At 45.8% G+C, this 21893-nt stretch overlaps 1 protein-coding gene across 1 annotated transcript in view; it reads right to left on the reverse strand.

The window, feature by feature from the left end:
* GABBR2 (gamma-aminobutyric acid (GABA) B receptor, 2) overlaps nucleotides 1-21893 on the reverse strand; it is a 432864-nt gene that overhangs the window by 120623 nt on the left and 290348 nt on the right. The window contains exon 8 of the mRNA XM_011993760.1: nucleotides 2737-2797. Coding sequence (XP_011849150.1) covers nucleotides 2737-2797 — 61 coding nt within the window. The remainder of the gene's footprint in view (nucleotides 1-2736; nucleotides 2798-21893) is intronic.

The raw sequence follows: 21893 nt of genomic DNA on the forward strand, positions 1-21893 counted from the left end.
GGACTTTATTGAAGGCCCAGCTGCGACCCTCAAGAAAAGCTGGACATAAATGCAGAGTGAGGGGAGCATACTTGTGCCTGGACGTACGTGGGAATGTGCAGAGGAGCAAGCTGAGGTCCAGTCCCAGCTCTGCCACTAGCCTGCTGTGTGTCCCTGGGGGATACTACTCATTCCTGGATCTCAGGAATTCCTGGACTTGTACCATGAATTGGTGGAATGAGATCATCGTTAAGGCCCTGACCTGTATCACCGCTTATACATCATTAAGTGTAAGGAGCCGCTATAGGGGTAAACGGCAGACATAAAAGCAGCCGGGGGTTTCAGCACTCCAGGAAAACCTGAATTTGCCCCAGAAAGGTGTCATAATGTTGACAAGGTGCTAATCATAATTGCTACTTACTTGCTGAGAAAAAAATATACTGCATATATAAAAATATATTATATGTATAGTTATATACACACATACTTTTCCATTTAGTTTTTCCCATATTCCATGAAGGTAGATAGGATTATACTCCTGTTTTACAGATGAAGACAATCAAGGCTCAGAGAGGCGAAGTCGCTTGCCTGAAATTCTACAGTGAGTAAGTGAGTGGATCTGGGGTGGGTCAGCCCACAAAGCGCAAGCTCTGAGCTGCTGTTCGCTGTACTGCCTTCCTTAGAAATCCAGATATGCCTAAACAGTCGCTGGAGCTGGCGTTTAAACCTAACGTATGAAAAAAAAGGCAATACAATTGGCATGCACTGGTAGCTGTGATCAGCCAATCCTTATTTTACAAAATACTCTCTTAGAATGATATAATTTTGAGAACTGGAAACGAGACAAGAGAATTTAGTTGCAATCACTCAAAAAAAAAAAAAAAAAAAAAGTAAGTATCTTTGCCAAGATGCTTACTTTGTTCAACCAATGAAGAAGTAAAACTCAACAAATGGAAAAATAATTACGTTTGCCTAAAATTACATCTTTTGTGCACACCAGAGAGCTGACATGTGTTTCAATGACCTGCCGCAGAAAGACGAATGGGTAAGTCTACAAGATTGCATTACAGTGTGATAGCGCTGAAGAACACCTCTTCTGATTGATCTGAATCCTTGTGGGATTTGTCTGAATGAATCTGAATAACTCACTTTAATTTCTTGCTTTCCCCTGGATGACACTGGGATCTACTCAAAGTCAGTGGGCACAGCAGGCCCCACTCTTGTTTCGGGGTTTTCCAGAAACACTTGGCTGCTGAAGAACACTGTATTGAAGACAGGTTCATCTAGTCGTTTTGGCTCATCACCCTGCTAATGGCTGCACTGGTCTGCCTCAAGGAACGCCCAGCCCTGTTCCTCAAGGATGCTCCTTCACATAGCCCCTGTCTTCACCTCTGTTTCTTCCTCATCACACAAAGAAATTGGTCTGGATGGTTTCTGAGGCCCTTCTGACAGCAACAGGAAGTTCAACACATGACCCAGTTTCTTCAAAAAATAAATGGCCTGTAAAAAGCAGGGGGTTATAATAGATGAAAAGAGACTAAAGAGATACTTCAAGCAGATGCAATGGGTGGAATTTGTGTGGATTTTCCAACAAATCATCTGTGAAGACACCTTTGAGATGATCAGAGGATCCACACAGACTGGGAAATTAAAAGATATTAAAAATTGTTTAATGTTTTAGGTGTGATAATAGTACTGTGATTATATTATAAAAAGTCCTTATCCAGAAGAAATGCATACTGAAGTATTTATAGAATGAGATGAGATCATGTCTAGGAGCTGCTTTAAAACACTACAGCAAAAAAGGGGGGATGGGGTGAGTAAAGATGAAAGAAGATTGGCAAAATGTCGATAATGATTGAAACTGGGTATTGGGCACATGGGGGTTCATTATGCTGTTCTCTCTACGTTAGAGTCTGTTTGAACATTTCTAAAATCAAAACCAAAAACAGCTGGGTGCACTGTTGCATGTCTGTGGTCCCAGCTACTTAGGAGGCTGAGGTGGGAGGACTGCTCGGGCCCAGGAGTTCGAGGCTGCAGTATACTATGAACGCATCTGTGGATAGCCACTGCATTCCAGCCAGGGCAACATAGTGAGACCCTTTCTCTACAAAAAAACATCAAAAACCCCACATCAATGCAAACATTCTCAGAATACTAACTTTACTCCCACCACTCATAATCTCATAAGCTTTTTAGAGTCATGCGGGAAGACCGAATAGGCCAGGGAAGTACGGTTATCCCTAGGGATCCATGGGGGATTGCTTCCAGGATACCTTGAGGATACCAAAATCCCCTGACGACCAAGTCCCTGATATAAAATGGGGTAGTATTTGCCTATAAGCTACACACATCCTCCCATATACTTTAATCATCTCTAGATTTCTTACAATGCCTAATACAATGTAAATAGTTGTTATACTCTATCATTTAGGGAATAACGACAAGAAAAAACAGTCTGTCCATGTTTGGTACAGATGCAATCATCTATTTTTTTCCTGAATATTTTCAGTCTTCAGTTGGCTGAATCAACAGACGTGGAACCCATGGAGATGGAGGACTGACCATGGTGCGGCTGAGAAAAAATATTCCAAATAGGTTGAAACGAATGTTTTCAGATAAGTATTTTCAATTGGCTCTGCTTTCTTTTATCTGGAACATCACACTTGCATTCCTTTTGATGTATTATATAGCATAAAACAACATCCCCAAATCTAAATTTTATCAGCTAGAAAGAATAAGCATCAAAATGCCTACCTTGAAATTGAGTAAATTTAATGGTTCCCATTCTCTCCCCGTTCCGGAACACAACTTGACCCTAAAAACAAAACAAAACAAAACAAACAAGAATAAAAGAGAAATGCCACATTAGCCCGAATGCCACTGATCTCACACCAATTCATTAACTGTACAATGTGATTATTAATACTGGAGGAAAAACAGATTCCCGCTGGACCACAGATGAAAATCAAACTAATTGTTTTTAAATTGGTTGTGACTTTATCTGGTTAATTTGAGGAGCACAAAATCAATAATGGAACTAACACATGTGAATTGAAGCCAAGATAAGCATCATCATGATCACCATGACTATTTATTAAACACTCACGTGTCCTGTGCTATAATGGGGATGGAGTCTTCTGGGGTGCTGGAAAGATGATGGCAAAGGTGGGGCCTGGCCCTGACTCTGCTCCCTGTGCCCCACCCATAAAGATGTGGGGTGTTGCTGAGTCTGTTTGGCTTGAGGACCAGAAGGGTGCTAGAGGTCTGCTGGTATTTCTTATTACGAACAGAGAATGTTTTTCTAAGTTTTTCCTGAATGGTGACGTCAGTCCCAATTATAACTGAGCTATGGTGCCGCAAAAAACTAAGCTTCTTGAGCCAGCAAGACCTGACTAGTGTCACAGGCAGCTGAGCGCCCCTCATTAGGGACCTTGGGGGCTAAACATAGCATCATCTTCTGCATCTGCCCTGCTGGCTTCCAAATGCTTGGCTAAATAAACCAGGAATTTAGAGATGGAATGTCATCTCTTCTTTCCGATGTATATCCCACCTAAAATTCTGCAACCATATGAGGAAATTGACACACACTATATCACTGAATCTTTATGCCAAACGTAAGTGATGAGGGGATGACCCCCATTTTGCAGATCAAGAAACTGAAACTGAGAGAGGTTATGGACTTCACACAATTGTTTAAGCGAGGCTGCTGGGATTCAAATGCAGGTTTAATTTTAAAGTCCATGCTACTTCACTGTAGCATGTTGCTCTTGATCCAGAAGTAAGTTTCTTCCTGTCTTTCCATTATTGTGAAATTAGGAAAAGAAATGGTTTTAAAGGTAGCCTGCTCTTCTCTCACCTTTATGCTTTTGTGACATCAGGCGACAGCACAGACAATGCTCTGGGTCCCACTGAAGTCGTGGGAGAAAACTGCAGGAAGCACTTTTCCTTAGGCAGAAACCTAAAGACTGAGGCCCTGCGGCTTCCAGAATAAAGGGGGATTGCTCAACCTGATCCCAGAACGGGAAACACCTTCCAAGGCCACTGGGACACCTTTTCGAAACCCTGAAGACAGCTGTGAGTAGTATCAGTTTGAAACTAATGCCCACCGAACTCCATATTCAGGGGAAGGTAAGCAACTCCCTGGAGTGTGAAAACACTTCAGCCAAGGTGAGACAGAGCTGTGATTTTATTTCTAGGGACAACTGAAAATCACAAAACACCTTCTAAAAGGATTACTTTTATGTAAATGGACCACTTTGCCTGAGTGGGAAAGATCGTCCACAAAGAGAATTTTTTTTTGTCTGACAAGATGGAGATCTAATTTACCAATCTTCTGCCAAGCTCTGAAGAATTCCACAGGCATCTAGATTTAAAATGTGCACAAATTCTGCAGACTCTTTATTAGTGAAATTACAAAGTGTATGGAATGGTATTCAAAGCTTCCATGGAATGATACGGGAGTGGGGGTGAGAAGAGCCTCCCTTTACTTTGTGAACAAAACAAATCTTTGAAGTAAGATCTGTCACATTTTATTTTACTAAAAATAACTTTTTTACTAACAGGAACTCCTTCCATTTCCTTGATTTCTCCTTAATTTCTCAGGGGGTACAGTGGAAGTAGGCCAGCGTCTGTGTCTCACAAACTGGGTTCAGTCCTCTCTCAGGCAAGTGCCAGAACATCTCTAAATTATGGACCAAGCACAGGTCCTGGTATAGGACAGGTGCTCAGCAAATGGCAGTGGTAATTTTTATTTAAACATGTTTAATAGCAGGGAGCTGAAATCAAAAGATGTTAAGCACCAGAGAGCTTTCCAGTCCTTGGGAAGTGAGTTTCAACTCTCATGTGATTTCAACTGGCAAAGTGGAAACCACTGGGCCCCCAGCCACGATGTTTTCACCTCCCAGAATCATCAGCTCCCAAATGACTGACTTCCCAAACAACATGAGCCAAAGTGCGTTCTGCCTACCGATGAGAGAAAGGAGAGGGCTTCTGTGACTGGGGTGACCAAGTGCTGATGGAGACACGGATGTGTAACTGGCTACGCTGAGAGTCTGCATCAGGGTTACCATGGCATCTGTTGGGTTTCACTGGCAAAGCCATCCCTGCTACCCTAAGTATCGCCAACTGGATAGGGGACGACTGCGCCAGCCAAGGCAGCCTTGACAAGACCGGGTATGAGGGAGGCCACAGGCCAGTCAGGTGGTTCTCAAGAAATTCTACCCAATAGGTGTCCTCCATATTAAAAGGTGGTCAATTTACAACATTCCAAAAATATTCACCTACTGCTTACTGAATACCCTTCTAGGGACTGCTGCCTGCTCTTGGAGAGCTTTTTATTTGATTAGGAGGGATAGCAGAAACAAGTCCACCAATGCTTAAGAAATTTCAGTTAGCGATGAATGCTATGAGGAAGATCAAAAGGGTGATGGGAGAGGGAAGTCATTTTTTTATCTTTTATTTTTTTGAGACAGGGTCTCGCTCTGTCACCCAGGCTGGAGTGCAGTTGTGCGATCTCGGCTTACTGCAGCCACCACCTCCTGGGCTCAGGCGACCCTCCTGCCCCAGCTTGGGATTACAGGCACACACATCATTACACCCAGGTAATTTACTAAGGGAGCTGCTTTAGTTGGGTGGTTAGGGAAGACTCTGCTCAAGACGTTATATGAGAGCTGAGACCTATCTGGAAAGAAGGAAATATTCCAGCCAGAGGGAAAAGCCAGGGCAAAGACCCTCAGGTGGGGAAGAGATTGGAATATTCAAGGAACAGAAAGGGCCAGCATGGCCAGAGCGCAGTGAGGGAGGCAGGGTGGTGGCAGATGCATAGGTGGACAGGGGCCAGGTCACATTCTACCCAGAGACCATGACGAAGTGTCTGGACATGACTCTACATGCAATGAACAGCCATGAGGGTGGGGTGGTAGAGAATGGATGGTAGAGTGGCAAACGTGGAAAGAGACTCTGGAGGCTCTGGCTCAGTAATCCAGGTGTGAGAGGATGGTGGCTTCGGCGAGAGTGATGGCCAGACTCTGTCCCTCCCCAGCTCAGAGTGCATGGCGAATGTGACTGAGCACTGAGCCCAGAGCAGCGCCTGTCTTCCATTCCATTCCTCTTATTCTGTGTGGTGGATGCCAGGGGTGTGCCCAGATACCCTGCTCAGGATGGAGGCCCTCCTCCCCAGCTGCTAGCATCTGGCTGCTGTTGAGATGCCTTACACCCAGTCAGAGCTATGTTAGTTCAGGTTATGCCCCCTCCTTGGGGGCAGCCTGCAGCTAGCAGTCAGTGTGATGGGTCATAGATCTAGCCCCGCTGCCTAGATTCAGGACAGCCGTGAAGGACCATGGGATCCCGAGGTTCCCTGGGATTGGCTGAGCTCATGATTGCCACTGCATCACATTTTGACTTCTCCCACTGCCCAACACTACTTGGCTTCCTCCCTTCCAGCTTCTGTTCCAGAAAACATTTCCTGATAAACTTTCTGTATGCAAATCTTTGTCTCAGAGCCTGTTTCCTGGGTAATCTAGTCTCAGATACCCTGTCATCAAAGGTCGCTGGGGCTGGCTCTTTCTTGCCACCTGAAGGAGCTGAGCAACAGGGCAGGGTGGGAACAGATGCGGCAATGCTGCCACTAGACAGTTTCAGAGTCACTGTGGCCTGCAGTTCAGCCAGGCGAGCCAGGCCAGCTTCAGTTCCTAACATCCCGGCTTGAGAGCTGGGATTTTTTTTTTTTTTGGTTTCCCTCCCACAAAGGTTGCATTTCTCCCAGCACATGTAGTCTTTATGTAGAGATAAATGTCACGACTCTCCTTAAGCTTTTGTCTTGTGCAATTCTAGGGTTGTAACTGAGAATCATCATGTTCATTCGAGACCAATCCAGGTGATGAGTTTAATTCTAAGGCAAGGGAGTTTGGTAACTCTGGCCGGGGTGGGGGCTGATAACTGTCTGGTGGCTCACAGTTCACACTCACTCTACTATACTCTCCACTGTGTGGCAGGGACTGGAAGCCCTGAAACCACATTTCCCAGAATCCCCTGCCAGCTGGTTTCCATTTAGGGTGTGCTGATGAGAAGCGGTCATGGGAGATTAGAAAGAACGCATAAGCATGCATGAGGGAAAAGCTTTTTTTTTTTTTTTTTTTTCTTCCTCTGCTCTGGTTGTAGCAAGGGGAGCTACGAGTGACTGCAGGTGTCTGTAGGGCCCAGCAGAGCTTCTGATTCCTGAACCATCGGATTGTGGGGGCCCCTGGCTGCATGCTCAGTGGCCAGAGATAGGGCACCAAAAGTAACAGAAACAGCAGCAGCAGGAGCCTTGGAGGCCTGTGTGCCTGGGCTTTCCCTCCATTATTTCATTTGTATTCTAAATCTGCTCTGTGGTCATTTTTATAAATTCCTTGGAAGTAAGATCCGTTATCAATCAGCATTCAGTCAAGAAAACAAAAACCACTTCAGGCATTTCAGGGGCAATGGCAACATCATTTTCCTTTTCCTTCTTCCTGCCTGAGGAGCATGGCAATTTTCCGGAGAACTGTATCTGTGACAACGGGCTCTACCTGTTTTCCTCTACCATCCCTTCCAACAAAGTTGTAACCAGTTCCCTGTATGAAATCTCCTTCTGAAATGCCTGAAGTCGTTTGTGTTTTCTCCACTGGATGTTTATTGATAATGGATTCTAACTTCCAAGGAGTTTGTAAGAATGACCACAGACCAGATTTGGAATACAAATAAAATCACGGAGGGAAAGCTCCAAGTGGATAACTTATTAGGATTTTTTTTCCCCTGAAAGAGATGTTGCTAATGTCAAAGAAAGCAGTCTGTTTCATAAAAGTCAATCCAAACTAATAGTTCAGGTTTAATTGGGAGCCATAAAGCTGTATTTTCTTCTTCAGTGAAATCTTCAGAATGTATAGGGTAACTTATGGACAAAAACCTAAGTTTTGGCGTCTGCCAACAAGAGTAAACATTGCTATCTATGTGAGCTTGGATGCTCATTGAGCATTTCTGAGCATCAATTCTTCTATTCTTCTACTTGAAAAACAGTAAGAACAATACAAATTTCTCAGGGTTGTTTCTGAGAATTAAAGAAGATGATTATGAAATGAGAATAGCCAGGGATGGTGCACAGCAAGGGGTAACTTATCGTGAAGGGTAACTGTTATTGTAACGCCTTGAGTTAGCAAAATCTCATTTTTTTTTTTTTTGGTTTTGAGACAGGGTATTGCTCTGTTGCCCAGGTGAGAGAGTAGTGGTACAATCGTAGCTCAATGAAACCTCTGGCTACTGGGCTCAAGTGATACTTCCACCTCAGCCTCCCGAGTAGCTGGGACCACAGGTGCTTGTCACCACAACCAGCTAATTTTTAAAACAATTTATTTGTTGTTGAGATAGGGGTCTCAGTATGCTGCCCAAGCAGGTCTCAAACTTCTGGCCTCAAATGATCATCCCACCTTGGCTCCTCTGCAAAGTGCTGGGATTATAGTTGTGAGCCACTGCACCTGGCTGCAAAATCCCATCTGATGTCAGTTCAGAATCCCCAGAAAAGTTAGTGGGGAGTAAAATGGACACTAAGGATTCCAGAAGCCAGTAGGGTTTAACAGTCTCCTCTTAGAAAAACTAATTCTTTGTTTTCATTGTTCTTTAATACTTAACTACTAAGCATGAGTAAAATTCACTCCAACAAGTTTATGAGTCTTATAGGTTAAGCCCTTTGTTGGGGCCTCTTTTTTTTCCTTCTTTAATTTCACAGTGGAAGGCAGAGATACTCTCCCTGGGAACATGATCTGGTGTAGGGTCAGAGAGGCAAGAAGGGCAGCTTTCATGCTTCAGCCAGTATTATAGGCAACACCTGGGCAGGGGCCTGAAGCTACTTTGAGTGAAGACTCGCTGGGCTCAGCCGCCTAATATTCTGGAGCCCTGGGCCCACTGAGGGACAGTCCGTGCAGATCACAGTGTGCTTAGGGAAGGGTTTTCTTCCTGAATATGACTCTAGACTACACTCTTATCTCTGGGCTGTCAAGTTTGCCTTTGGGAGGTGTGAGCATGCATCCTCATTGAGGATTTGACTTGTGCTGTGAGAAATAAGATCTATCCTGACACATCACACTGGCAGGAAAATGTTTAAGTTAATGGAAGTTGAAGGGTGTTAGGGCTCTGAAAACAATACTCCAAAACGAAGACCTCAGAAGTCTCCTCAGAAGCCAAAGTTTTTCTCTGACCTTCTCCTGGCCTCCTGTCTCTCAGTCCCTTGCTCCTCTGGGGCCAATCACAGAAAGTCCAATCCCTCTTCCCCAAAGCGAGTCGGAGAAATCAGGACCCCTTTTCTCCAAAACTAGCCATAAAAAGTAAAAATATTACTCCAGCATTCCCTCCAAGTTTCTGTGTAAAAACTGGCTATGAAGAAATTATGTGACTTACCTTATTTGACTGTAGGTCATAAGACCCCCATTCCAGAGAAAGCCCTGTGCTTCCAGAAGGAAGGAATGTATGCTCAGAGAGGTCAAGAAGAATGCAGACAGACCAGCCTTGCTGGTTTCCCCAGTCTATCAGTATTGGATCATAGCCTTTTAGTCCAATCACATTTCTACACGGTTGTCTAGACTTTATTGAACCTCAGCATAAAAATGGACAATTTCTCCTGTATCTCTGGGTCTTCATTCTGAAGGCTCCCATGTATATACATTAAATAAATGTGAATGCCTTTTCTCTAATTGGAAGTTGATTTTCCAGTGAACCTTCAGAGAACCAAGGAGAAAGCTCTCCTTAGGCCCCTACAAAGACCATGGGGGACCCTGGTAAGTTCTGTTGGAGGGGGCAGCACATCAATGTCTGTGTGGGGGATCCAAGCCCACCGTGGACTGTTCTGCTGCCAGCCCTCCCTCCAGGACAGGACTGGTCTCAAAGAAACAATGTAGACTTTGAGAAAACACTGGGGTTAAATTGCTTCTGAGGTGTTGCAAAAAGGGTGGAGATCTGCATGACGCAGGCTTGTAGGAGAAGATGCCCTGTTTCCACAGGGATGGCAGGATGTGAAAGAGAGACAGACAAATAATTGAGTACATCCACCCACATGTTCTGTAAAGATTAAAAAACACTCTTTTTTCTTTTTCTGTATGTCCCCTTGAGCTATAGGAGAGGCCATATTTTGCACACAATTTAAAATATTTTCTTACACCAAAAATTCTTTTGTTAGACCAAAACATTCAGGAATGTTTGATGCACTCATAGAGCCTAGAGCAGCAGGTTTGCAGGGAACTGAGAGGAGGAGCAGAATGGGAGGTGGGGTCTGTCCCACTGCCAGCCTTCGGTGGATGGGCAATAAGGATGCAGGGGCATCTTTCTGAGGGACCATAATCAGACGGCTCAGAGGGTACAAGTAGTGACCCTCCACAAAGCATGTGGTGGCCTAAGGTGGGGCTGTGTGCACTGGAGGGAAGCAGGGACCCAGAGAAGATAGCTGGGTGGATGGCCCAGGAAGGGTGGAGCAACTCCCCCTCTTTCCTTCCACTTATTATAATAAGAGACTCAGGCTTATTTAGAGCAACAAAATATCAGGCATAAATGAATGTGTAAGAAGTACAGGAAAAGTGAAGTAAATTTTAATACAGACACATGATGAAATATTAGGATACATGCATTCAATCAGCAAGTCCTGTTGGGCACCTATGATGTGCCAGATAGGCGCCAGATCAAACACTGAGCAAAATCAACATGGTCCTAGATTGCATGAAGTGTAGGGTCTGGTGGAAGACAGAGACATTAAGCAATAAACACACGGATAAATAGAGAATTACAAACTGTGATCAGTGACGTTAAAGGAAAAGAACAGGGCACCAAGAGAGAAAACTACAGGAAGACCCTAATTTAGGCTGGGGGCCAAGGAGGGCCTCTCCGGGAAGGTAGCATTTGCACTGAAACCTGAAGGAGCTAGCTGAGCCAAGAGCAAAGGGGAGAACATCCTGGAAAGAGGAAATTGCAAGTGCGAAGGTCGTGAGGCAGGAAAGAGATTGGGAAATCCGAGGACCTGAAACAGTGCCGATAAAGCTGTAAGTGGTCATTGAAGAGGAGCTGAGCAAGAAATGTGATTGGCAAGGTGGATGGGTGCAAGGCCATGCAGAACCTTACCAGCCATGCCAAGGATGCTGAGCTTCATTTTGAATGCAAGAGGAGCCACTGAAGGGTTTTAATGAGGGGGTGATTTGACCTAAGTCCTATAGACGTAAGCATTATATTACAAAAGTTATCAAAGGTTGGAACAAGTGATATTCCAATTGTGCCAGTCACTGGCTAGCTGTTCAACAAATTCATTTCCTTTTCCTTCTAGGCACGTGGTCAGACTAGGTTTTCCAGACTTCCTGATGGTTGGGTACGGCCATGTGACAGTCCTACCAATGGAATGTGGGTGGGAGCGACATGGTACTCCAGGCCTGGCCCATGAAAACCTCTCACAAGATCCTGATCCTTCACGCTTCCCCGTTTCCCCCACTGTGAACCAGACTGATAGGATCTATCAGAGAACCCTGAGGCCTAAGGAACAGTGGGGACGTGAGACAGAGGGGCCTGGGCCCACGAATGATTACATGGAAAGGCTGTCTAACGACCAGAAGGACCCACTTTGGACTTTGTATAAGAGATAAATAAAATTTTACTGTGTTAGTCCACCAAGATTCTCAGATAACTTCGTTACAGCAGCTAGTGTTATTTATCCTAACCAACACAACAATGAATTTAAAAAGTAAAAAAAAAAAAAAAAAAAGAATACAAATTATATATACAGTATACTCAGAATTATGTAAAAATTACCCCCACAAAGTAAAAAATGTTAACACTGGTTGGTCCCGGGGAGTGTGATTATGGCTTTTTCATTTTGCTTTTTAATACTTTACCTATATTCTATAATAAATGGGTATTATTTTAATAACAAGAAAACTTTATTAAAAACTTTTTTAAAAAGATGTTATACGGAGGCACATTTTACAGGCAAAAATAGCAATATCATCAGCAATAAACTAATACTCCCTCTTGAAATAGATTAATTTTTTTACTATTTTACTAATAATTTTACTGACTAATTTATTTACTGTTTTATCTGTGTAAACATAAGCCTGTTTCCCCTTCAAAGTCGAATAACAAACAGAGCAATGAACAAGGAGTCAGAAGACAGATTCAGGCTGAACTTGGCCATTTTCTGGGAAGGGAAGCTGAGGCAAATGCCTTTTCACCTCTGTGCTCAGGCTTCCCTCTACAAAACATGCAGAGATGATATTGTGCAAGCTACTTTTAGCTTTGCTGAAACATTTGTGTGCATTAAGATTTTTTCCCCCTGGGGTTCTCCTTTATTAATAGATTTTCAACAACACCCTCAATGGAATGAGGTATGTATGATTATTTCCATTTTACAGATGAGGAAACTGGAAACTGAGAGCCTGAGAGGTCAGGACTTTGCCTAGGGTCACATAATGAGTAGGCAAAAGGACTGGGACTCACCTCAGTTGTGTCAACTTCAAGCTCATGCTTCTAACAACAGGCCATCCTCCCTCCTCTTTGCAAGAAGCAGTCATTGATCAGAAAAAGAGCTCTCAGCAGGGGACTGGAGTAAGTACCATGTGACCTTGGGCTAGGGGGATGGTGCATGGGTATAGCAGGAGTAGGCAGAGGAGGAGGAAAGATAGGTAGTCAGGGATGTGTTGGTAAATGTTTAACAGCTGGTTCTTTGGGGAGAAAAAAAAAGAGCTCTGCTTTGTAGTGTTTGCCAATTTCCATGGTGTAAATACACCCACCATGGTGGATTTCAAGTTATCAATGATTTAACAGCTGGCTCACAAATTCCTGATAATTTAACAACTGGCTCTCAGCTCTCTCTGGAGCCTGCAGGAGCTGGCTCCAGCACACCCGTAACCAAGCCAGTCCATCTGGCTTCCAAATTAAGATTGTGAATGCAAAATACCCTGTTTTTACCTGCACAACTGGGTGAGAATCTCTTCCCTGAAACAGGCGAGGAGGCTACAAATCAGAATGGGACTAGCTGGAGAGAAGGGGTTTGTGCCGAATATTTACCTACTGTCTCTCAGCTCCCAAACCTGCCTTCTCTATCCTGCCTGCTCTGTGATGCTGGGGCCAGGGCTCCACAAGCCACATCTCCCAGACTCCATCCTATTAGCTTCCACCAACAGGAGGCTCTGAGGTAGAGTGGAAGGGGACGATGGGAGTCCCTGCTCTCCTATTCTGTCAGGCAGGGTCCTGCCTCCAGCTTCTTTCTGTACTTTCAGCACCAGCCCTGCTATGTCCCTTTGAGGGGCCACCAGACATCGGGCAGACATGCCCCTCTTCAGACAACAGAATACTAGCTGTGCAGGGCTTCTCTGAGCTCCTGGGTTCTGAAAAGCTCATCTCTGTCCTTTCATTTTCCTAGCCCTAAGGGCAGTTTCTTTCTGCAGCTGGTATCCCTTGACTGTCTCAGTGCTCCTTCTGTATTCCTTCCTCTTCCCATCACCTATTAAACAATTCCTTGTATTAAATCCCCTCTGTTTGTTTGAAATGCCTAGCGTGGCTTCTGTTTTTCAGACTGGATTCCTCCTCTCCATCTACCACGTGGTCTCGGGACTTGGTCCTCCAGGCACAAGCCTCCTATGTCAGGTCCCAATTAAAGTGGCCTCCCCTGTTCATGTCCCCTTGGGCACTGGCAATGCTCTCTGCTCCTTCTTCCACACCCTGAACTGAATATGGTAATTGCTTCCTGCTGGATGAAGCTTCCGAGGGCAGGAAAGTGCTCTTTACTCTTCAAGGGCTGGGAAGAAGCAGGATGCAGGACTATTTGTTAAGTTGCATTCAGCTGAATTGAGTTGAACGGACTAGGTTCCCCAGTGTTGGTGGGCCATGGAGCAGGATCTGTCAGGAAGATCTACGAAGGAGAGAGAAGGGACGCCGGCCAAGAGCATTTGCTCAGTTAGCTCCCCAGGGTAAGAGGACTGAAAGGCATGCAGAGTGGCCCAAGGTGGAGGAATTGCTTGTCACAGAGGCCTGAAGGTGATCACAGGTTGGGAGACCAAGATGTCCTGGAGGCTGCTGGGCCCTGGGGACCTGCATTCCATGGGCCGAATGATGTTGGCTAAGACTATTTCTTTACAATTAAACCAGAAAGGGCTTGGAGCTTATAGTGGGTAGTTCAGGGTTCTAGTCCCAGTTCTGTCCCCAACTCCATGTGTGTTCATAATTGTGTTCCTTCCCCTCTCCGGGCTTGTTTCCTCGCTGATAAAATGAGGGGGCAACTGGCCACATACTATGTTTGAGTGCCTGCTCTGGGACACAGCATGCTAGACCCTGCAGTGTTACACTGACTAAGCCAAAATCATTGTCTTCTAGAAGCTCCCAGCCTAACAGAGATGACATCATTTTTTTTTTTTTTTGTAAGACTTAGAAGGTAATGTGAGTTGCTAGGAGAGAATGGGTACAGAGGGCTGGGAGCACAGAGGAAGGGCACCTCTCTTTGAGGGGGTGACTTAGGGGTGCAGAGAAGAACGATCATGTTATGCAGGCAAAGAGGATGGGAGAGGAAATGTTCTAGGCAGAGGGAACAGTGCATATGCAAAGCCTAGAGGCGAGAGACAGTGTGGCTCTTTGGAGGACTAGAAAGGAGGGTGACGTTGCTGTGGGTGGTGTGCATGGTAGGGCAGCTGGTGGGAGGCAGGGAATGCAGGAGCTGCGTCAGGCAGGGCTTTGGACCTTATGCCCCAAATGAGGGGCCACAAAAGGGGTGTCAGCTGGGAGGTAGCAGGTCCAATGAGCTCTTTCCGTTTTGTGGAAAATGGATGGGCATGGGGGAAGGACTGGAAGCAAGGCAGCCAGTGAGAAGCTATGGAATCCATGGGAGAGGAGGATGATGTAGATGGAGCAAAGTAGATGATGCATGAGGTGGGAGGGAGGCTGGGTATGGTGGTTCATGCCTGTAATCCCAGCATTTTGGGAGGCCGAGGTGGGAGATTGCTTGAGCCTGGAGTTCAAGACCAAGCTAGGCAACAGAGCGAGACCCTGTCCCTGAAAAAATAAAAAATTAACCAAGTGCAGTGGCGCACTCCTCTAGTCTCAGCTGCTCAGGGGGCTGAGGTGGGAGGGTTGTTTAAGCCTAGGGGGTCAGGTCTGCAGAGAGCCATAATTGTGCCACTGTACTCCATCCTGGATGATAGAGTGAGACCCTGTCTCAAAACAAACAAACAAAAAACCAAAACCCCAAAAAACAAAACAACCACAACAAAATATGTATACATATAAATGGGAAGGAAGTGGACGTGGAATCAACAGGCCAGAAGTGAGGAGTGAATGCAGGGAAGAATGGCTCCCAGCTTTCTGGTTTGGGCAGACAGATGGAGGGTGGTGCCTACACAGCTGGCAGAGGAGAACTGACCAGAGCAGTGACTGGCATCTTTGCCCAGGTTCCTGGGTGGGTGGCTGAGCCAAAGGAGCTTTGTAGCTACAGAACCATGCAACACCAAGCTTCTGCCCAGGCTCCTCACCACCCCCATCCATGGTTCCTTCTTTTCTGGTCATCCGCAGATGCAAGCATCCCTACGATTAGAAGTATTTAATTTTTGCTTTACTGTAGGTTCTATTTTTGTTAATAGATTAGTCTCCACCAGGAAAACCAAATTGCTGACCAGCTGACCTGAAAGTCTGAGAGATGCAATTTGCAATCTGTTGGAATCTTCGCTTTAAGCCAGGGTGGGCTGCAGATTGGCCCGGACGGGCGGTGGAGCAGGGCTCAAATTAGGCAGCTGGTGCAGCAGCCATACAGGCACCAGGCAAGGGGGCTCAGGCAGGAAGAGAAAAAGATGCAGATCAGAGAAATAGGAAAGGACAAATGGACAAGATTTGATGACTCAGGGGACAGGTGACTCAGAAAGGGTGTCCTGCTAGGAGGTGGGCCTCCTGGGTTCTCCTCTGGGACCCCCCAGTCACACTGGTTGCAGTGTCTCCTAGGGTTTAAGGAGATAAAGCTGATATGATCTAAAGCTGGGCCCAGAATTCCTCTTAAAGAGCAGACAATCTTGGTGCCTCCTGGGGGGAAAGAAAGAACCTCCATGTGTTTCTGGGTAGGAAAGACCATGGCTGTCGGGGGCGGCCAGCCACTCTGCTGAGAAAATAGGCTGGAGTTCATTTTCCTCCTCAGGACAGGGCCTGGGAGGAGGGGAAGAACTTCTCAAACAAAACTTCAAAGTGCAAACTGTTAGGTAAAGAGGAGTGGGAGGTGGAGACCACCCAAGGGTGACTGGGGAGGGCCCAGGTCAGGGGTTTCTCATGTTCATCTTGATGCCGCTCTAATTACTTTCTCTGAAACAGCCCCGCTCTGCCTGGCCCCCAAATCTTCACTGACATCCCCTCACCAGGCCTTGTCAGAGATGACAGTTTTTGTGTCTTGCTGTGTATGAGTGTAGAAATAGAGAAGGAGGTTGCGTTTCTTTCACGGATCAATGTGGCTCTGAGTGGAGGAACACCTGAGGGATCAGGCAGTGGTCCAATTCCCGAGTGAATTCAGCAGAGGCAGGAGCATGAGAGCGCGGGTCCTCCAGGAATTTGGAGAAGTCTCGAGGTTAGCTGTGGGCATCCCCGAACTGAGGGATGGCGCCTCCTGACAATGTTTCCAGGCTCCCAGCAGCTGATTTCAGGTTGTACATAAGACGCTGGGTCAGACAGGAGGCTCTCCAAATCTCGGAGACACTCTCTGGCTTGGAAGGTCTGGTATAGGGCCAGTGGGGGTGGTGATGTGATGAAGGGAAAGGAAAGGCCAAAAGGGTTATTTAACTCTGGTCTCGGAGGAGGGGAGGCCACACGCTCTGCAGGAATGCACTAGCTCCCCCTACCTGGCCCTCCTTGCCCCTCTGGATATGCAAGTCCTTGGTGGGCTCCAGCCAACAGAGGAGCCCCTCTGTTCTCCCATGCCTGGCTCAGCCCCAGCCCATCTGGAGCCTCGCCTAACTGGAATGCCAGCCTCAGCAAGCCTCAATTGACTCCCGCCGGAGCCCCAGTGGCTGCGCTCATCCCTGCTCCCAGGCTGGTGGGAGGAGCAAAGGCATATGCAGGGCTTTTAGAAGAGTGAAGTGCTAGGTTCATGCAAAGAGTCTGTGGCCGGGAATTTACACTTTTTTGGGTTGAGCACTAGCTGTGCATCAGACTAGGCCAGGTACTGGAGATACACCAATCCCCAAGACTTAGTCCCTACCCTTAGGAAGCCCACAGTCTAGTGGAGGAGACACACCTATAGATAACCACAGCACAAAGGCACGAGTGCCCTGATTGGCAGAGGGCCTGGGCTGTGGGGAATCTATCCAGCCCAGGCTTACAGAGGGCTTCCTGGAAAGACGGTTTCTCAAAGTGAGCCCAGAAGCACTAGGGAGTGATCGCCAGGCAAAAGGTAAGGCTGGGGATGGTGAGAGTGTATCAGGAAGAAGGAATCACCTGTGTAAAGGCCTAGAGGTGGGAAAGCAGGCAGAGAGTAGGAAGCAGAAATAGTTCTAGGTTGGGAGGTGGCAGAAGAGAGATAAAGCTCTGGAGGCAGGCAGGGAGCAGGTGAAGAAAGGCCTGTAGCAAAGTCACACCAACAAAGAATGGAAATCGGAGACCTCTTGCTTTGCCAGATATTAAGGCATACCAGAAAGCCACACTAAGAGGAACAGATGGTTTTGGTTCAAAAACAAACAAGCCAGCAGGAGAATAGAACCATGGTTCCTAAACTGGGCCCCGAGGTGCCCTAGGGTACCTGAGTGAACTCACCAGGGGTGTTGTGGCATATTTTAAATTTCCGAGGGAAACAGTGATATTTAACACTGATCACACACCATGTGAACTACTAGCTTGAAGTAATTCACAGTCTCAACATTAGATTGTGCCACATCATTCTGATGACATCACATCTTTGTGAAACTGGGTTTTCAGTGGTTGCTGTGATGAAAAGCAAGTATGTGTAAAAATTGACGAGGAACAGGAAACAATGTGCAGTCTTATTCCAAGGCTTCAGAAGTTGTCCAGCTCCCTGTTCCATTAGTAAAGAATTGTAGTCATTCAGGAATAAAATTACAACTTTACTTTCTGTTTCAATTTCTGTGCACTACTTTTTCAAATGGCCACTAAGTTGTTGAGATTTAAATATTTATTTAGTTGTTTGGATCTAACCGCTTAGAAACTTGTAGTATTTCTTTTGGTTTAGAGAAAAAAATATTGTGTGAAAAAATGCCGTGAAAAAAATTACTGAGACACTAAGGGTGCTTTAAACTGAAAAAGTTTGGAAACTTCTGGAATAAAGGGTTAATAGATAAGCCCATTTTTGGAAGGAAATTTAATTTTCAAAAACATGGCACCATAAATCAAAAGAATGTTTAAGTGTTTAACAGATGACAGTTGGAAAACTGGTTGGCTATATAAAGAAAAGCAAAACTTATGCCTACCAAACTCCATAAACAAGAGCAGATATGTGACCAAGTAAAGGTTTAAATGAGAAAGGTGAAGTTAATAGGAGAAAATGTAGGGGAATATCTTCGAAACCCAGAGGCAGAACTTCTCAAACAAAACTTTCAAAGCACAAACCGTTAGCCCAACAATTGATTAATTTGATTATATCAAAATCGAGCATTTCCTAGAAAAAGGACATTCTGGACAAACAGACAATAGGATGAAAGAGGATTTTTGTAAGGTCTAAAATCAACGTGGTCTTAACACCCAGATTATCCAAGGAGCGCCTGAAAATCAACAATATAAAGACAGCAACCCCATCAGAAAAATGGGTGAAGCATCTGAACAAGCAATTTACAGAAGAGAAAAACCAGAAGACAGTAGGCACCTGAAAAGATGCTCAATGTCATTAGAAATTAGAGAAAATTGAATTAAAGTGATGTTGCTTTGTGTCTAATACATGGCAACACTTAGAAATAGAGACTATTCTAGGTATTGGTGAAGACAGAGACATAGGGGCCTCAGGCACTTCTGGTGGGATGTCACAGGAGCAGGCATTCAGGACAGCATCTGGCACTACTTAGTCAAATTAAACGTCCACATACTCTTTGACCCAGAATTCCACTCCTGGGATACAGCCTAAGAAATTCTCATTAAGAGGACATTTAGAAGGCTGCTCTATGCAGCTGTGTGTGCGTGTGTGTGTGTGTCTGTGTGTGATGGAGGTGATCTAGAGAGAATCATAACCAGCAGATTACATGTAATGGAAGGATGGATATTAAAAGCACACTGCTTAATGAAAGGAAGAAAAAAGAGGATACATATTATATACATATTTACATAAATATAAATAAAAATGTACATTTGGGAAAACCATACACCAAAAAAGGTACAATTAGACAGACATAGGGAATGGCAGTGAGAAGTGGGGATGAAAAGGAATGAATGAATGAATGTAACAGGGCCGAGCCTTCCCTGAAGCAGTGATGTTAATTGTCATGAACTGATGACTGAAAGTAACTCAATTCTCTGCACCTGAAGGAGGTTAAACAAAGTAAGATCGAACTTAGGCTTTACCTTAAGGGCAGGGGAAACCAACCTGCATACCAATGCTTGGTACACATGTGTTTGTTCATTCAGTCAGTCATTTGTGTTCTCATTCTTTCATCACATTTTTGGGATCAGTCTCTTCTGGGCTCTAGGTATAACAGGCAGAGCAAACAGGCATTCCATGGCTCTGGTCCTACTGCAAGGTCAAGTATCTAATCAGTCTCCTCTGGTGTTCAAAGGCTCCAAACCTGGGCAAACCAGGTGGGCCACAGGCCTGGTGGATATTACCACCTTCCCATTTCCTGGTTGACAAAAATGAGGCTCAGACAGGTGAGTCACTGAGTCACAAGGTCACAGCTATGACTGTGAGTGGCAGAGCTGGAATCTGAGCTCGGGTCTGCGGAACTCTAAAGCCAGTTACTTCCCCTCCAACCCCAGCAGGGGAGGAGGGAGAAGCACAGTAGTAGTTCTACCCTGGGTTGGCTGAAGGCCTCCTCTGGGTTAGCTTACTCATTCAGGGCAGGTCTGGGAAGGCTTCATGTAGGAGGCAGCACTGGAGGATGAGGTTGTCTGCTTTTTCACAATCGTACTCCAATGCTAAAAATGCACCTAGGATGTAATAGGTGCTCCATAGACAGTTGTAGGTGAATGGATGGACAAATGAATGAAGAAACGGAGCGGACATACATAGGGCTGTGAGGAGCTCAGAAGGCTGGCACATGAGGGGTGGGGAGGCAGGCCTTGAATCCCAGGCTAAGAAGTATGGACACTGTCAGCTGCAGGGGCCTCCTGCCAAGGTTTGAGCCAGGGCATCCATCCCCTTTATAGGTCATGCTTAGGCAAAGAGAACATCATGCAGCCTTGCCTACTCAGAGTCTGCACAGTGTGACACATAACCCATCCAGGACTTACCGCACAGAGTGGTGGAAAGGGTACTGAAAGAGCAATCCCAAGATGGCATGCTGGCTCTGTGTCTAGGTTTCTCCATTTGCAAAATGGTGTGTGTGAGCCTGCATCTGCCAGTGTGTGTATGCAAACGTGTGTGGTAGAGCGAGCGCAAGGAGTACTGGCTAGGACAGTCTCCCAGGCTCTCCTGGATCTCGCAGTGCTCAGCTCTGAGTTTGATGAGTCACCAGTTGTGCTCCCAACCTTGGAAACAGCGGGCTGGACTGGCAGGCAGGTGTCCCTGGCATGCCTGATTGAGAACCCATTCTCCCATTTGGCTCAACCCCCCAATTAGAAACCCAGATGGCTCCACAAGGGAGTTGGGGGACTATTGGTTTCATGGACTAAGCCTAAAAATCTTCCATTAAGAGACAGGTGTTAGCAGGCCAGGTGTGGTGGCTCATGCTATAATCCCAGCACTTTGGGAGGGAGGCCAAGGTGGGCAGATCAACTTGAGACCAGGAGTTCAAGACCAGCTTGGTTAACATCATGAAACTCCATCTCTACTAAAAATACAAAAAGCTAGCTGGGTGTGGTCATCTATGTCTGTAATCCCAGCTACTTGGGAGGCTGAGGCATGAGAATTGCTTGAGCCTGGAAGTCGGAGGTTGCAGTGAGCAGAGATTGTGCCACTGCACTCCAGCCTGGGTGACAGAACAAGAATCTGTCTCAAAAACAAACAAACAAAAGAGACAGGTGTTAGCAAAAAAGGAAAGAGAAATAGAAGGCAGGGCTGCTGCATCGATGGCCCCGGTGTTTGCCTGAGGAGGGTCAGGAGGTTCTTCTAGTGGCAGAAACCAGAATGAAGGCTGTAACATGTCAGGAGCAGACTATGAACAAACAGTAGAGTGTCTTAGGCTGTTTGTAGGGCTGGAGTGAGGTCAGGAGAAGCTGGGGAAGATGAATCAATGAACCACTTGGGTTCTCTCCTTTCCCCTCCCACCTCTGGCCTGGGCTTGGGGGCATCCTCATTGCCATTAACTATGGCTCTTCTAAGACCTCTGGTCAACTTATGGGAACTGCTAGAGAATTCAAGAGTCACAGTTTCTTATATTTATAGGACTTGTACCTGGTTTATAGCTGCCAATGCACTTCAGAGTGCACATTTATTTTTCTTGCTCAGCAACCCATCCCCCTTTGGATGGTTTTAATTGAGAAACTATGTCAGCCAGGGTCTGTGATAACCACACTCTAAGGTGGCCCCAAATGACTCTTGCCTCCTGGCAGTCACTACTAAATTCTATCATCCCCTCCCAAATTGAATAGGGCTGGCCCCTGTGACTTGTAGGATATTTCTAGAGAAATGGCAGTGTGTGCTTTCCAAGAGTAGGTCATAAAAAGATGCCGCAGCCTGAGTTGTTTTCTTTTAGATTACTCATGCTGGCGAAAGCCAGCCACCGTATGATGGGGACACTCAAGCAGCCCTCTGGAGAGATCCTGAGGAACTGAGTCCTGCTGATAGCCAGCATCCACTTGCCAGCCATTTG

This window comes from Mandrillus leucophaeus, unplaced genomic scaffold (genome assembly GCF_000951045.1).
Source record: "Mandrillus leucophaeus isolate KB7577 unplaced genomic scaffold, Mleu.le_1.0 Scaffold433, whole genome shotgun sequence".
Taxonomy (NCBI): domain Eukaryota; kingdom Metazoa; phylum Chordata; class Mammalia; order Primates; family Cercopithecidae; genus Mandrillus; species Mandrillus leucophaeus.